This window comes from Hypanus sabinus, chromosome X1 (genome assembly GCF_030144855.1).
Source record: "Hypanus sabinus isolate sHypSab1 chromosome X1, sHypSab1.hap1, whole genome shotgun sequence".
Classification (NCBI taxonomy): Eukaryota; Metazoa; Chordata; class Chondrichthyes; order Myliobatiformes; family Dasyatidae; genus Hypanus; species Hypanus sabinus.
Window position 1 is genome coordinate 51,095,567 of NC_082738.1, and position 18,554 is coordinate 51,114,120.

An 18,554-nucleotide genomic window follows, 5' to 3' on the forward strand; every position below is an offset into this window, starting at 1 on the left:
GCATGGAAGTTGAAATCATTACATCACACTTCTGAGTTCAGTCTTATAAATAGTGGAAAGGCTTTGGGATGTCCAGAGATGAGTCACTCATTGCAGGATAGTGATACAGTACTTCGCTGGTACAGCTGAATTTCTGGTCAATAGAGACACTTCCCTGTCAAAGTATGTTTATAATAGGGGATACAGAGATGACAATATCATTGAATGTCAAGTGTAGGTGGTTAGACTTGTGTAGTAAGTATGTTTCTTGCTACATACCAGCTGATGCTTAAATGTAGTCTTGGCCCTATGCATTATGAAATGAACGGCATCATTTTCTGTGGAATTATGAAAGGAATTGTGGATTATGCAATCATCAACAAACATTCTTATGCCTGATCTTTTTAAAGAAGGAGGTAATAGAAGATGAAGTGACTCAGATGGCTGGGCCTAGTACACTCTCCCTCGAAACTCCTGCCGCAATGTCCTGGGATAACTGACTTTCAATAATCATAACTATCTTCCTTTGTGGGGCTATGTTTCCAGCCACTACCTTATATTCAGATAAGACATTTATGAAGTAATTTCTTGATGTTAAAACAAGAAAAGTATTATCAGGATAAATAGCAACACATATAAAATGTTGGAGGATCTCAGCAACTCGGGCAGCATCTATGGAAATAAGTAAACAGTCGACTTACTGATTTCCTCCAGCATTTTGTGTGTATTGCTCTGGATTTCCACATTGCTTGTGTTTATCAGAATAAATAAATGCATTTAGACTATAAGAAAAGAATTAGGCCTTTCAGCCCATTTTAAGCCCATTCACCTGTCTTCTCCCCATAACCATTATATTGCTCACCATTCAAGAACATGTCAATATCTGCTTTAAATACACTCAATAACTTGCCTCCTCAGCCCTCTGTGGCAACAAATTCCACAGATTCACCACCCTCTGGCTGAAGAAGTTAGTCCCTGCCTCAGTTTTAAAGGCATGTGCCTTTATTCTGTGGCTGTGTCCTCAGATGCTGGACTCTCGTACAAATGGAAACATCCTCTCTATGTCCACACCTTCCAAGCCTTTCAGTATCTGATACTTAAAATAAATTTGAGCTTTTGTAAAGTAAAGTTTCCAAAAAGGATATATACATCTATCTTTTAATGCTATTTAATTGCCAGTCTTAGGTTGATAGTAATAACTATATATATTTGAAAATGTTTTGACAAATTATTTACCACTGAATTGGCCAGGTGATCAATACTTCTTGACATTGATTACTTGCAATTCAGCAGTCATCATTGAACACACAACTAGCTTTAGGGGTAATAAGGCTACTGTCTAGCATTGAAGTGTCAATGGCCTTTAATGCAGGTTCGGTGGCCAGATTATTGTAGAAGAAACAATGCAGAAATATGTAATGTTTCACCAAAACAGGAAGGACACGAATCTTCAGTCAGCTTAGTCTCTTTGTTAAGACCAGTACTGTTTGTTCAATAGATCCTCTCAGACAGATGACTCATGCCAGTGTTGTTGTAAGAAAACTATACCTAAGAGTACAATGAAAATGTTCAGCAATAACTAAATTGGTAAAACAATTCCACTTAACATATTTATCAGGTGAAGACTGAATTCAATAACTTCAAAATACAACTTATGTTCTTATGTCAATGATCAAGTTGATCCATAAATATTTATGCTCATATTAAAGCTATAACTTAATCTCCCTATATTTTTCCTTGAGAGAGCCTATATGTTACACCACACAAACAATAAGCAGGAAGAGTCAAGAGAAGGCTAAATACATGATCGGAAAGGTCCTTTCTGGAAACTTTGAGTTGAAGCAGTTTTAGGAAAGGATTACAGAAAACAAAAATATGTTAATCTAATGTAGCTTCTTTCAAGTTTGAACTTATTTTTAAGTTTTCATTTCTCACCAAATTAAATCCTCTGAATTTAGTTGGCTTAAGCTCTCCTTACCTCTTTGCATGCTATGTGTAACTTGCACTATGAAATTATTCTTGTCATGGATCAGCACCAAAGTGCATCATAACTGGTAAGCTGTTCAGCAATTTATTCACATAATTCAAGGTAAAGTTCACTCTGGATATATTGAAATTCACATTAGTGAATGCCAATGCATCAGTGAAAAATGATATCTTTGATAAACAGTTGAAAATTACCCAAATCTACATTTATTGTTACAATCAAATAATCAAACAAACTATTTTGTTTTGGTCCTAACTCACTAAGAAGCAATATTACTTGGATTGATTTTGTTAGTTTTTGTGAAATCAAAACTAAAAATGGACTATAAATGGATTATAAAAATGGATTATAAAAATTTATAATCCAAGTTTCACACCAGTTGTATTAAGCATTGTATATTTCATGCACTGCCCGAATTAATCACCAAACAGTTTTAATATTAGTTTGAAATAAGAATTAAAGAGTGCCATTTGAAAATGTCATTTTAACCCAACAGCGTTTTTAAAGCCAATTAATAATCTGGTGTCATATGAACACATATCTTATTTAACCAGAGCAATATTAATTCATATTTTAGAGAAGTACCATTCAGAGTGTCTTTGGACCAGGAAAGTGTTTATGGCTGAAAGTGTAAATTTAATAAATTAGATGTCAGGTATGTGTGAATATTATTTAAATGTATATATAGTTTTTGTCATTTTCAACTTTCAGATCACCATATTTCATCTTTTTTCTGCTTCTGGCATTTAGGACTGCCTATTCAGCTTATAAGAAATCATAAATTATTTTCTTGATGTTAATACCAACGGAGGAGTATCATCAGAAGTAAAAGCTTCAAAGAGTCTCCCCATTCATTATAAAATGGCAATTGTTGCTGGATGAGATTCTATTTAGATCATTGTGTCTCAAAGGTTGGACTTTCACCAATAAATCTTACTAAATCTTGAGAGCATAATCTAGGCTAAGTTTCCTGTGTGTCTCTGAGAAAGAGGAATAGGGAGTTTTCCCGAAGATGCTAAGAAATATCTCTCTCTGTACCAGCATCACTAGTGCAGATTATTGGATCATTAACTTATTTCAGCTTGTGGGACCTTGCTGTGCGTAAATTGTCTTGCTCACTACATACAACCGTAAACACTTCAAGTATACGCAAGTGCTTTAGAATAACCTGAGGCTATGAAAAATGCTCTATTAATGCTATTTCTCCCAGGAGAGTTAACATGAGCTAAGCCAAACAAGTGGTCTAGATTTAACATATAACATAAAGGTAGAAAGAAGTGTGCAATATAAAGTGGAAGTGATCAACTTGTTAGAATTCATCCTCATGGAATCTGGATGCAGATTAATAGATGTCCAATAATGAGCTCTGACAATATGGTCCAAGCAAGTTTGACCTCAAATGAGGCACTAAGGGTCAAGGCACATTACACTGTGGTTGGCATTTCACACTGCAATTATCTTCGTTGGTGGTCACTGCCACCTCAATGACAGAGGGCACCAGTGAAAATAAGTGCAGTGTAACAAAGTGCCTCTGCAAAATAGCACTCCAGCATCATCTTTTGGTATCGACATTCATTCTTCTTGAGGAATGAACAGGATCCGTGGGTAAGAGTGGTGGGGATGGAATTTTTGATGTTTCAGATCGAAAACTTGCATGAAGATGCATAATTTTGACCCAAAACTTTAATGATTCCTTCCCTCTCACGGAAGCTGCTCAACTTGAAGTGTTCCTACAACAGACCAGGTGTTGGTCCAGATTCCAGCATCTGCTATCTCTTATGTCTCCATCTTTTTGGCAGCCTTTCCCACTAAGGCGTGGAGATCATTTTGGCGACCACCTTGGGAGGCTGACAGAATCGATGGCACCTATCCAAAATACCTGAAGAATCGTGGCCTAAATTTATGGCAATGACATGTTCAATGTGTGTTCTACATCCTTCAAAACATCATGCAGCAACCAGGAGAAGCAGCTGATAATGCATAAAGATGGTGGTCCATCCGCCTTCTGCCACTGCTTGATGTCTATAAAAACATGGTTCAGAAACTAGCCTGCTGTATGTATTGATGAACCTCAGAGAATGTAGAAATTTTTCTGGCCAAGTCCTTGGAACCAATGGAATCATTGAGAAAGGTTTATAGACTTTACAACAGCAAAATGACACTTCCTGACACTGAAATTTGGAAATGAACCTTTCAGCAGCTCCTCAGTGCTGTTGAAATAGTTTTATCAGCTTATTGAGTAACAAAACTATCACTGTGGCATGATTCACAGTCAGCTGCAGGGTTTGGTGCTCTTCATGTCTTTTTTCAATATCGAAATACAAGACATATTTTACAATGAATTTTGGAAGTTTCTTTTGGACCAAAGCATGACAAGCACAATTAACAGTGGAGGAATGAATAGGATACTCATAAGCAACACTGACCACATTGAATATTATTCTGATACCTGGGGTATCTACAGTACCTCTATTTCAAAGTGTTGGTGATCTTCCTGAACAACAACTTTACTAAGAAATAACTTTTACTTTTTGTTCTGCAGAAGGTGACTCACACACAACAACCTCCCAAAACACCTAGATCTCACTCTGGACAGGTGTCTCACCTGTTCATCAATACTAGGTTGAAAGTGTAAAAAAAAACAGGAAGAACCTAGCCTGAAACCTCAATGAAGGTCATGAGCAAGGACAGCACAAATTGCTTCCATTGTAACTTTGACTTAGTCTACTTTTCTGAGGTAAACAATCCTGGCTTACCATATGGACACAATTCTAAATTACAGTTGTGATCAAATCAAATCCAACTGAGTGGTTCCCAGTCCAGTTGAGCAACTACCATTTATTCTAAAGCCAACTAACTCAACAAAAATAAATACATCTAGAGCAACAAGCAATTTCCACCATTAAAGCTTGAATGCACTCAAGACTGTTTCCCTTCTGGGAAACAAGAGTTAACATTTACACAGTTGATGTTGAACCATCGTCTAGGTGGTGTATGAAGTATAAAGAACTAACAGCTCAACTTGATTCAATTTCAGAAAACATGGCTTTAAATCTTCCTTGGAGTCAAAGGACAGGGCTTAGTCCTGTGGAATATGAATACTGATATCATCTACTCCACTGGAAAATGAAAGATAATTCAAACTGTAATGTTGGCCACCAGGATACTTTTCTAAGCATCTTGGGAGGCCATTGGCTGAAAATCTAAACTGCTCTAGAAAGTACGTTGTGTTACACGAAAGTCAGTTAATGCTTTGACTTGCCCTAGGTCAAGCAGCATAAGTGGAGAGGGAAGCAGAGTTAATATTTCAAATTGATAACCTGTTTAGATGGAATGCCGTCAACCTGTAATGCTGACAGCATTTCTCTCTTCACAGACTCCACCCTGATCTGTAGATTGTCTCAAGCAGTGTCTGTTTTTTAATGAAGTAAGTTCTTCCTTTCACACTGTGATGTGGATAGTGCAACATGTTATGCATTAAGAAATTTTGCCTGCCATTGCTCCCCATGCTAATCTTAAAGCCTAAACTGGGTAGTCAGTCTGATGTAGTGAATGTATATTGGGTGAGCAGACCTTAGCTACTTACCCAGGGAGGTGGTAATCAAAATTTGACAAGTGATTCCTGGTAGAGCTATGTGGGAGACTGTGAGTGGAATAATATATCCAATACTTTGTATAGATATGCAGAGAGATGAGGACCAAAATAAACACAAGCCACTTAACAATGTTAGGAATAAATAAATAAAATATGTATCAATAATTTATTAGGTCCTTGCAGGTTTTTAATAATGTTTGATCAAAAGCAATTTCTTTTTGCCGCATCTAACAAAACATAATTTAGATATAGAATCAGGCCTCAAAACATAAAATGTCACATTAAATATTCCTGTATTGAGTTCAAGTGAAAGAAAAATCATCTTACACTTTACCATAATGAGCAACAGATCATTTTATTAAAAAATTTGAAATTATACCATGGAATCAATGGTAGGAAATTGGAAATATGAACTTTATCGTAATGGACATTCAAATAAAGTCATTAATTTTAATTCTGTTTTGCTATTTCCCCATTGATGTTATGAACTTCTCAAGTTACAGTGTCTAATGTGTTTAGGAGTTTGCTTAAAAGTTGCCAGGGTACTTTAATATGTTGTTCATTTGGTTGCTCTTTGCTGACAAACCAATGCTTTAAAGTAGTCTCTTTCACCATGGAAGGCATCACTCTTTTGTACTTCTTCAACGCACTATTGTAAAGAAGTGTCTGTATGGATGGCATGCAAAACAAAACCTCATTGTTTTTCAGCACGTGCGTTAATAAACTAATGCAGCAATTTACCTTAATGCATATGATGTTTAAAAATACACAGCCCAGCTATGGATGCTTTCAAACCAGATCAGTGTTTTCAGCATTTTTAAAATTTTTCATACTGGAGGGCTCCCTTGAGTAATCCCAATCATTGATTCTCTTGGACGATAATGGCAATCTCCATAGTTGCCATGTGTACTTGTAATTGTGCCAATTGTACTTAGAGTATACCTTCCAGCATGACCAGGACGTGGAGTGTAGTGAGGAGTTAAGTATACAGCAGATAGATTAGCTCTCGATTTCCAGATGACATCTATTTTTCCAGTGTATCCAGTAAAGTGCGATGGGCAAAGCAGACTATATCAAGATTTTGAGTGTGTTGCTCTGGATTCCCAGCATCTGCAGAAATTCTTGTGTTTAAAATAAAAGCATAGGCCAATCAAGGGCAATATGTCATTAAATCCCAGTCTCTTGCTTAACCATTCCAATATTGCCATGAATAGAGTTTCCACACAGCAGGAAATGTCTGCAGAGCCACAGTAAATCCATCCTGCCAGTCTCCCAAATGCTCATTCATACATATGGACTGTACATAAGTTGGATATTTGTAACCTGAGGAGAATCGGTATCAATCGGCTCTGTCTGGAATTATCCAAAATCTAATCCATTTAAGTGCCAAGAGCTTTGTATTAACAAGCAGATGTAGCCAAAGTATGGCTACTTGGCTGTGGCACTCACTGTCTTCAGAAAGTAGTAGATCTCTGCATAAGAAAAGTTCGGTCTCAAACAGTTGAAGATAAAGTGTTGCCTCTGGAAGGATCAGAGAGTAGACAAGAGGAGACTGTTGAAATGAGTCAGACATAATTAATGATCTCATCATGAAGACACCTCAAGAAGGGAGAGAAAATATATGCAACTATGTGGGCAGGAAAGCGGAGCAAAAGGTGCCAACGGCGCATGAACATGATGGTTAATTTTTGCCCACTGCCACTCCACATAGGCTGCATTCCAATCACCCACATCCTTTCTAAGGCTCTGCCACACAACTTTATTGCAACTAGTTTCTCTGAAGTCTTCAGGCTTGGATGGAGTTGAAAACAGTCCATCTCCAGTTTCTGGACGTGATAAAGTGAGGGTGACTGGTTGAGACATCGCACAGGAGAGAAACCGTGCTTTCCCCATCCACAGGCCCGTGACTGCTGTTCAGTAAGCCTGGACCTCTGGGTCAGTAACTTGGTCGGCTGCCATGCTGGCATAGTCAACCCCTATGTGTACGGCCTCAATGGCTGGCTGTGAGAGGCAATCAGTCACAGTATTATTTTTCCCCATGATATGTTGTATATCAGTTGTGAACTCCAATATGTAGGCCATGTGGCGCTGTTGCTGTGCAGACCAAGGCTCTGATATTGGCCATTGCGTGCACGAGGGGTTTGTGGTCAACAAACGCTGTGAAATGGCGACACTCCAGAAGAAAACGAAAAAGGTGAACAGCCAGATAGAGACCGAGAAGCTCATGGTCCAACATGCTGTACTGCCTTTCGGGGGGACGGAGCTGCCGGCTGAAGAAGGTGAGTGGCTGCCACACGCCTCCAACCAACTGTTCATGCACAGCACCCACCGCACAGTCAGTAGTAATGGCTACGGGCACGATGGGGAGCGGGTGCACCAGTAGGGTCACGTTGGAAAGAGCTCGTTTGGTATCATCAAATGCCCTGGTCATGTCCGCTGAACAGTCAAACACATGATTAGAGGTATTGCTTTTAAGTGCACTGTACAGGGGAAGCATAAGTTCAACAACTCAAATTTGGAAATAATTAACTTTCCAACTAAACATGCCGAAAGTCTTGGATGTCTGGGACCGGGTAATGATCAGGAGAGGTAGCCTCATTAAAGCATTGGCAATCACCACATGAGTGGCAACCACCATCGGAATTGGCGGCCATATGGAGGGGTGAAGCCCAGAGACTATTCAACAGGTGTATAATGCCAAGTCTTTCAATGCTGGCGAACTCAGCCTTTGTTTATGCCAACTTTTCTGGGTCCAGTAAAAATGACGTACACAACCCCATGTTTTGTGACTGTAGTGGAGAATGTGGGCTTGGTGAGCTTTGGGAATTCGACCAGCAGTCGAGTAAACTCACATGTGGTGGTGCATGTGCTTGACAGAGTCGTTGTGGGGAACTTACTGGGGGAGCAGGGTCACATCCCCAAGTCCTTGTCATCCACAAGCCGGCAGTTCTTAAGCTCGACCAACAGTCCTTGGCCACACAGGAAATTTGTACCAAGCAGAGGTCTAGCCGATTTAGCTAGGAGGAAGTCCCATGTGTAATGTTGCCTACTGAAGCAGAGTGTCACCCATCATGTCCCATAAGTCTGGATCCTGCTGTTGTTGGCAGCTTACAGCGAGGTTTCCTCGCTCTTTGCCTTCTCATCAATAGGTGGTGATGGCAGCATATTCACTTGAGTACCTGTGTCACACAGGAAGCGTTGCCCTGAAAGGGTGTCTGTAATGAACAGTGGGAGCTGGAACCCATGGTGTTCACAGATCTCTGATGTCCCGATGTGTTAGCACTGCTGAAGCTGCAAGCCAGTTGGCACTTCCTAGTGTTCCTACCAAAGTGAGGATGGTGAAAAAAAAACCTGACTTCACAGATGTGGGCATCCTTAGGTTGGGGGCCTTGCTGACCAGGCTTATTGAAGCAGAGAAAGGAGGAGGAATGATGCCTTGCTGCTGAGCTGAGGGTAGACTATCAGGCATTTTAGCAAGCTCCCTATAATCATTCACGGTTGCATTAGCAAGGGCTATATGAATTTGATCAGGCATTTGCAGCATGAAGAGTTCTTTAAAAATAAAACAAGGATGGTGATTTCCCAGGAGAGACATCATGTGGTCCATTAGCTCCAAAGGCCTAGCATCACAGAACTTGGGTAAGGAGAGCAACTATTTGCACGCAGCGATCGGTATTTATCATGTTCAGCTGGGTGTTCAAGCAGACTCACCACTCGTGCGTGCCATGGAATTGCTGAGTAATACTACCATGTACTTTGTAGTAGAATTTGGTGTCGGCAGAGATTTCTTACAGGGCGAACCAAGCGATGGCATTTTACTCCCAAAACTCCAGCAGTTTCAAAGCGACTGCATTGGCCGACAAGTTCAATAACTCTGGAATTGTCCTAGAGCATCAGGGTCACCCACATAGGTTTTCACAAATAAATTAAAGTGAGCCATTTTATGTTTAATGAAACCCATAATACATTTTATCAACCTCCAAAACCTAAATGCAAAAGTGCATTAAAAATTCTTACGTAACAATGTGATCACGTCAGATCAGCCAAATTAAACCTCAACTCAATGTCGGTGGTTGTGAATTATGCACATTTCTCCCAATTATGTTAATGATAATAAAAAGTTTAAATAAAAACAGTTCAATTACGCAAAAGTTGGAAGCAAGTCTGTAGGTTGGGCAGAATATAAGGAGAAACAAAAATGACTATAGAATAAATAAAGTAGAAAAAAGTAAAGCATTTGATAAAGTTAGCTGAAAACATTTTCGTAGATATTTTAAAAAAGAATCAACTAAATGAGCTCTGATCCAATCAGGAATCTGCTTGAGTAATTAAGAGTGGAAAACAAAGAGCTGGCAAGTGAATCAAACAGGTAGTTTATATCAATTTTCCCTATAGAGGATGCAAATAAAATTTCAAAAAAAAGCTGCAAATCAGGAATTAGGAGGAAGTCAGGAAAATTACCCATATCAGGGAAAAGGTATTCACTAAATTGTTGGTGTTATAGGCTACAGGTACTGGAGGTGGTCTTTAAAGAAGTGGCTTGTGAGATAGGTCATCTTAATTATTTTATTCTAGTTAGAGATACAGGATGGTAACAGGCCCTTCCAACCCAACGAGACTCTGCTGTCCTATTGCACCCATGTGACCAATTAATTTACTAACTCATACGTCTTTGGAATGTGGGAGGAAGCCAGAGCACCCAGAGGAAACCTATGTAGTCATGGAGAGAATGTAGAAATTTCTTACAGACAGTGGCCAAATTGAACCTGGCTAGCAGTTATGCCAACCGTTATGCTACCATGCTGATGCAGTGATTTCAATTTTCCATAATTTGCTAAGACAGGAAGACTGGGAAATAGGAAATAGAAGAGGGGGAAAGAAAGCAGGTAGTTAAAGGGCAGTTAACTCAATATCTGTCAGAGGAAAACTGATACAGCCTTTTATTATAGATGTTAATGCAGGGCACTTTGAAAAATTTGAGTTCTGTGAAAAGGAGGTCATATTTGACCAAAGTGTTGGAATTTCTTGAAGAAGAATCACACACAGTAGTTAAAGACAAGCCATTAGATATAGTAGAGTTAGATTTCCAGAAGGCCTTTGATAAGGTTCCACATCAAAAGTTACTAAGGAAAAGCAAATCTCTCAGGTATGGATAGAAAATTGGCTGGCTACAGGAAAAATAGAAGTGGAATAGAATGTGAATAGGAAGTAGAAAGAAGACACATATATAGGTTTGTTACTTCCTATTTGGCAAAATATAGTGGGTGATGTACCAAAAGAATTGATGCTGAGGTCAAAACATTTTACAATTTATATCAATAACTGGGATGAAAGCATAGTGGTATGGCTATTAAGTTTGCAAATAACACAAAGTGAGTTAGTAAAGTAAATTGTAATGAAGGTATAAAGAGACTAAAAAGGAATATAGGTGGGTTAAGTGAGTGGACAATGATCAAGCAAATGGCATACTGTGTGAGAAAATATGAAATTGTCCATTTTGGCAGGGAAATAAGACATAAGATATTAAATATAGGAACATAATTAGGCCATTCAGTCCATCGAGTCTTCTTTGCTAAAATAAAAACATATCTTCTGAAGTGTAGGGATTGCAGAGGTCTACGATGGAGGAATTGGGTATCCTACCACATGATTCACAAAAGGTGAATATGCATATGAATCAATTAATTGGGAAAGCTCAAAATATGCTGTAATTTATTGCAAAAGTAACTGACTACAAACATAGGGATGTTAGGATTTAGATATTTAGGACACTGGTAGACCAGATTTGGAGTACTGGATACATTGTTGGTCTCCTTATCTAATCAAACATTTATGAGGAAAGTTTGGACTGGCTAGACTTTCATCTGTTGGAATTTAGAAAAGTAAGTGGTACTGGATGAACCATAAGATCCTGCCAATATAGAGAGGATAGATTTCACAGTTTAGAAATAAGGAGCTGTCCATTCAAAGGAGAGTGGAAGCGGAGAGTTGAATAATTTTAAGGGGGTGGAAGATAAACTCTTGATCAGCAAGGAGGTGAAAGATTATCAGAGATATGGAGGTGAAGCTACAATCAGATCAGGCTTGATCTTACTGAATGTTTGATGGAGAGCAGTCTACTCCTATTCTAATTTGTATGTAATCTTTGGTGCCTTCTGCTTTTCAGTGAGTTGTCTTCACCTTTGTACCTTCTGCAATAGAGCATGCTGGTGGCCCCAGGCACCTCTACTCCACTGTGCATTAAAACCAATAATAAAAGGGAAACTTGAGCTCCATGCTCATCGAGACTCATTGTGTGACTCTTCACTTTTCCTCAGTGGGATGAGATGAGCCCAGTTCCAATTTATCTGCAGAAAGTCAGCAAACAATTGATTAAACCTTTAAATGATGCAGGTGCAGAGGTCTATCACTTATTAAGATCTGCTTTCCCCTGTGTCGTCAACAAAGCATGTTAATTGCAAAATTGTTTCATGTTCACAGCGGAGTCAGAAGTCAAGCATCACACGTGGGCTGATACATTTAGTGACCACACCTGTACGCCTGCTTGTCAATGCAAATATCTAATCAGACAATTATGTGGCAGCAACTCAATACATAAAAGCATGTAGACATGGTCAAGAGGTTCAGTTGTTGTTCAGACCAAACATCAGAATAGGGAAGAAATGTGATCTAAGTGACTTTGATCATGGAATGATTGTTGGTGCCAGCTGAGGTGATTTGAATACCTCATAAAATGCTGATCTCCTGGGAATTTCATGCACAACAGTCTCTACAGACTAGAGAGAACGATGCACAAAAAAACATCATCCAGTGTGTGGTGAACTCCATATACCTGTCTGGACACGCCCCCTGCTGACTGCTCCTCTGGCTCCTCCCACAGACCCCGGTATAAAGGCGATCAAGGCCTGAGCCTGGCCTCTCAGTCTCCAGGATGTAGTATGGTGGTCACTCACGGCTTGTTCCTTCTTCCAGTCAATAAAAGCCGATATCTCGCCTTACGTCTCAGGGTGAGTTATTGATGGTGCATCACAGTGAACGACAGTTCTGTGGGAAAAAAAAATGCCTTGTTAATGAGAGGTCAGAAGACAATAGACAGTAGGTGCAGGAGAGTAGGCCATTCAGCCCTTCTAGCCTGCACCGCCATTCACTGTGATCATGGCTGATCACACACAATCAGTACCCCGTTCCTGCCCTTGACCCTGCTATCTATAAGAGCTCTATCTAACTCTCTCTTGAATGCACCCAGAGACTTGGCCTCCACTGCCTTCTGGGGCAGAGCATTCCATATCCACCACTCTCTGGGTGAAAAAGTTTTTCCGCATCTCTGTTCTAAGTGGTCTACCCCTTATTCTTAAACTGTGGCCTTTAGTTCTGGACTCACCCATCAGCGGGAACATGCTTCCTGCCTCCAGTGTGTCCAATCCCTTAATAATCTTGTATGTTTCAATCAGATTCCCTCTCATCCTTCTAAATTCCAGTGTATACAAGCCCAGTCGCTCCAATCTTTCAACATATGACAGTCCCGCCATTCCGGGAATTAACCTTGTGAACCTACGCTGCACTCCCTCAATAGCAAGAATGTCCTTCCTCAAATTTGTAGACCAAAACTGCACACAATACTCCAGGTGGGGTCTCACCAGGGCCCTATACAGCTGCAGAAGGACCTCTTTACTCCTATACACAATTCCTCTTGTTATAAAAGCCAGCATGCCATTAGCTTTCTTCACTGCCTGCTGTACCTGCATGCTTGCTTTCATTGACTGATGTACAAGAACACCTAGATCTCGTTGTACTTCCCCTTTTCCTAACTTGACTCCATTTAGATAGTAATCTGCCTTCCTGTTCTTGCCACCAAAGTGGATAATCTCACATTTATCCACATTAAACTGCATCTGCCATACATTTGCCCACTCACCCAACCTGTCCAAGTCACCCTGCATTCTCATAACATCCTCCTGAAATTTCACACTGCCACCCAGCTTTGTGTCATCAGCAAATGCGCTAATGTTACTTTTAATCCCTTCATCTAAATCATTAATGTATATTGTAAACAGCTGCGGTCCCAGCACCGAACCTTGCGGTACCCCACTGGTCACAGCCTGCCATTCCGAAAGGGACCCGTTAATCACTACTCTTTGCTTCCTGTCAGCCAGCCAATTTTCAATCCATGTCAGTACTCTGCCCCCAATACCATGTGCCCTAATTTTGCCCACTAATCTCCTATGTGGGACTTTATCAAAAGCTTTCTGGAAGTCCAGGTACACTACATCCACTGGCTCTCCCTTGTCCATTTTCATAGAAGAGACTGGCCAGACTGGTTCAAGCTGACAATAACTCAAATAACCACATGTTACAGCAGTGGTGTGCAGAAGAGCATCTCTGAACACACGACGTGTACAGGAGGTACCTAATAAAGTGGTCACTGAGTGTATTGTTCATTCGAACTGTGCTGGTTTACCAGCCACAGCGAAACAGCTGGTGGAAAACATTATACACTGTGAGTACCATTGGCTACAAATGGATTTTGTGTGCAATCTTACATTTGAAATCAATTGCATGGTGCTTAAAAGGCATACGCTACATGGTCAAAACTACAGCCCTGGAAATCAAATTGAGAGTCTATACGGAGGATCATCTGCAGGAAGGTCTTGGCAGGTTGAGAAGCTTCTGTGGTGGTGTTGGAAGGGGGAGGGAATTGCTGATTTTCAGGTCGAAACCTGCATTAAAATTGAGAGGAAAGCTAGCCAGTAAAAACAAGAGAGAGGGAGTGGTAATACAGGAGGCCAAGGTTATTGGTGGACAAGGAAGCGTGAATCAATAGGGTTCATCTATCAAACATTTGTCCACAAAACGGTGGTCCTACCTGCTGATTATTCACCACTGGAGATTATTCACAAGTACAACAAAGATTCAATTTCTCACTCTACCACTGCTAGAGGATTACATTGATCTTCAGCATTTGTTAACAGGGGCATGACCACGATTGGACACCTACCAGTTTGGAACTTATGGTCAATGATCCTGGCCATAGCAATACAATATATGGTTCCAGAGTCTCAACTGTCTGTTCAAAGGAGCACTAGATTCACCCAATAAAGATCAGTAAACTATGTCTCAATTGTACACAGACACACAGGGCAATGATGAAAAATTAAATAGTTACATCCATCTAATACTTCAGCAGTACAATATTCTGGAAATGGTGACTTTCTTATGAAATGATCTCCCTTTTGAGGGATGTGCATGAACAGCTTTGTCCAGACCAGAAGGAGTTATTAAATCTAATTGAGGAGGATGGAGAATTGGTAACTAACAAGAGCAACAAAGCTGGAAAGGGCGAGGCTCTTCAACCTGATTGTTAATTATGTGCTGTTGCCCTCGAGCATTTTATAATGTTAGCAAACTATTGATGGGTTGTTACCAGTAATTAAATGATTGTAAATTCTATTTTTCTTTCCAAAAATCTGGTCCTAAACATGCAATTAAAAAAGAATATGAAACTTAATAATGATTAGTCAATTGTTTCTTTTAGAAACTAAGTATTTTGAAACATTAATTATCATTAGAATAAATCCTCAATTTTAACTCAGTATGACAAATCAGAGTTTGGAAAGCATATAATGGTCATTTGTATTGAGCAAGATAATCTGAAGTGGAATGGAAAGAGTTAAACTGAATTTGCCTAGAATCAGGAGCAGTGAAGCATCCAATTGCAATTATGATCTACAGTACAAACAAGTTGCCATTCTGAAAAGCCAGGCATCAAACATGTAACAGCGTGTCTGTCAGCATCCCAGGAACCTGCTTCTTCTTTTTAAATCTCTGAAAACATTGTGTGCAGTGTGGAGCAGGCTGAAAGCTTCTTTCGTAATCGACACCTAATAATACTGTGTTTCTTTGGGGAGAAGAGGACGAGCTTCTGCAACACTGACTTCTATAGATCAGGGTCCTGTCTCGTTTTTCCCCGTGCAATGACAAAATAATGCATCACCGAAAACTGAATGACTCTTAGAGGCACTCGAGGGACCACTGCATTCATAATGTGGCAGTCAGGGAGCAGCAGTATTTGTTAATGACTTATCACAGCGAAAGAGCAGGCTCTTCTGGGCAGTTACAGACCTCCTCCCATCTGGACCCTGGACCCATCCCATGCTGGATGTATCGAGGCATGAATCTCAGTTTTAATCAAGCTGGCTGAGGTGCTCTTGCCCGAATGAATCCTCTGCATCTTGCTGCTTTAAGGAATCTTGCTGGAGGGGAATCATTAAGAGCCCTGCTAACCAACAGAGTACAGTTGTTAGGAGATGCTGTGATTAACATGCTGTGAACCTTCTACAGGTAAGTTCTGATTAATTACTGTGGATGTTTGTTCTCTTCCGTACCCCTCACCATCCCCCCTGCATCCTGTCCCTTCCACTCCCGACAACAGCTTAGCTGGCATGCAAGGCTTTATCACTCCACTGGAGTAGAGTTGTACTGATTATTTTAGTTGGCCCTATGTGTTAGGCCAAAAATAAACCCCTTATCTGATGCCCTGCTTTTCTTATCCACAGTCCCAGCTGCAACATGTCTACAACAAAAGCAGGTGATGCAGATGAGGTTTTTGGTAAGTAGTTGCTTAAGGTATTTTTAACTGAGTCTTTAACCATTTATTGAAAGCTCAGCAGGCCAAATTCCTACTCGGAGGCTTGTTTCTGCTCTTACATCCTGACCATCTGATGACATTTTGCTCTCCCTCGATCAATAATTAAATCAGTTTCAATATAAGACAGTGGAAAACGAGAAATGATTAACAATTCAGGGCATCCTAAAATAGTCAGCTATGATTGGTCTGTTTTTAGCAATCTCTTACAAATGTTTACTTAAAGGAAGAAATTAACGTGACAGAATAATGAGGAGTAGTTTATGAGAAGTAGCTCCTTATATTTGTAAATGTGTTCAGAACTATAGTTGCAAATACGTTTTAAGCAGTTGCTACTAATGAATTAGTGCTTTAAATTGATGAATATGAAAAGAAACTTCACTGAGAATAGAGATTGGGAATATTAACCTCCCTCCCTCACCCGGTCCAACCCATCTGAGAATCTTTTGGATGAAACAGGATGTTGTTTATTATAAGATAGCCTTTTCTACAATACTATTGTTAACTGCTTGCAACAAAGGTTCTTAAATCATTAATGAAATGAGGGTCTCTCACTGACAGCCACTACATAGTTAATGGGATGTGTAGATACATGAAAAGACAGAGAACATTACATAGAATAAATCAAACAAAGTCACACATCTTAAGATAAATCAATTACCAGAATATTTTAGTTCTGGCTCTATTCTCCAATTATATACTGTCTATGAGTATATTGTAATAAACATTGTTTTTATTGCTGGTAGGAAGATGAATATGTTTTAATTAATAGAATAATTAATGGTTGTAAAATTAATCAGTCCTATTGCTTTTTGAACAGATCTTTTGATCGGCTTTTTATGGAGTTTGTGGCTGTTCAAAAACATAGTTTGTTATACATGCTTAAACAATTGGCAAGCCTCTTTGAATGGGTTCTACGCTGAAAATCATTTATACATGACCCTCTGGCTCTGATAGAATGATTTTCTGTATACTGAACTTGAGATTACACCCATCACAACCAAACAAAATTGAATTTGGTTAGTTCCAGAATATTAGCTTAAAGTACCAGTATTTCAATGCTTTCCAATGGAAAAACTCATTACCAATGGTCTTAAGAACATTGCTTATTACCTACCTTGCAACTTATTTGTGCACTACAATGACTGTATGGGTACTTCCTCATGATGCTCTTTCTGATTCAGAGTTTGGAAAACCAAAAATACAAATGCCATTATTGCTTTGCATATTTGTCAGCTGGCTTACGATTCACCATGATGGTTTGCAAATACTGTATTGGTCAACATAATGCAATATATTTTGGCACTGAACAAATACTACTTTTAATTTAACAGCTAGTAGAATATCCCGTAGTTCATATTTTGACGGAAAAGAGGTATTTTTACAAAAATCTTGAAACCAAAACAGATTTTTTTAAATCAAAGATAAGCAAATGCAAATCCATGCAAATGTTCCATCCATTTTCAATTTATGAGCCTCCACTGCAAGCATGGTTTCCTTCTAGATTTTCTCTACAAAATAACAAAATGTCATGGTTCTGCTGAAATGTAAACTCAGCTACAAAAAGTTAATTGCATTTCTATCATTTGGCCATTAATAAAATGAGGACTCTGAGCAGTTTTCAAATTAAGCTCCACGTGTTCATCACTATAAAAAAAGAGCAAATTCATGGACCCTAAGATCACTTCTTGGTTTATGATACTTCTTTTAAATTGTTATGGTGTAAATTCTAGTTCAGTGTCATACATGCAGAAGAGTGAAAATGAAGACCTATTGTCAATTTAGAGGATATTTAGAGGCAGTTTAGAATGTGGCTGAAGGTTCATAGGTTCCCATATATATGTATCCCTCTGTAGCTCTGAAGTCAAAGTCAAGCATACATATGAAATAAAAGCAGGAATGGGATATTCAGCACCTTGAGCGTGCTCTACCATTCAGTAACTTCAGCTCCACATTTCCATATAGAACACAGAACATCGAACAGTACAGCGTGTGAACAGGTCATTCAGCCATCATATTGTGCTGAACCAGCTAAAAAGCAAATCAGAAACACTCCTACCTACACCATGTCCATCTCCCTCCATTTTCCTCACGTTCATGTGCCTATCTAATTGTCTCTTAAAAGTCTCTAATATATTGCCTCTACCACCATACCAGGCAGCAGATTCCAGGCACCAACCACTCTCTGAGTAAAAAACTTACCCCTCACATCCCCTTTGAACCTACCCCCTCTCACCCGCAATACTAGTATTAGATTCAGATTCAGATTCAGTTTATTGTCATTTATAAACCACAAATACAATGCAGTTAAAAAATGAGACAACGTTCTCCAGAATGATATCACGAGAAAG

At 39.4% G+C, this 18,554-nt stretch overlaps 1 protein-coding gene across 1 annotated transcript in view; it reads left to right on the forward strand.

Moving 5' to 3' along the window:
* Positions 1-15,835: 15,835 nt before the first annotated feature.
* The window catches only part of samd14 (sterile alpha motif domain containing 14), a 160,710-nt gene continuing 157,991 nt past the window's right edge, over positions 15,836-18,554 (forward strand). The window contains exons 1-2 of the mRNA XM_059956595.1: positions 15,836-15,899; positions 16,115-16,167. Of these exons, the coding sequence (XP_059812578.1) occupies positions 16,128-16,167 (40 nt within the window). The 5' untranslated portion in view covers positions 15,836-15,899; positions 16,115-16,127. The remainder of the gene's footprint in view (positions 15,900-16,114; positions 16,168-18,554) is intronic.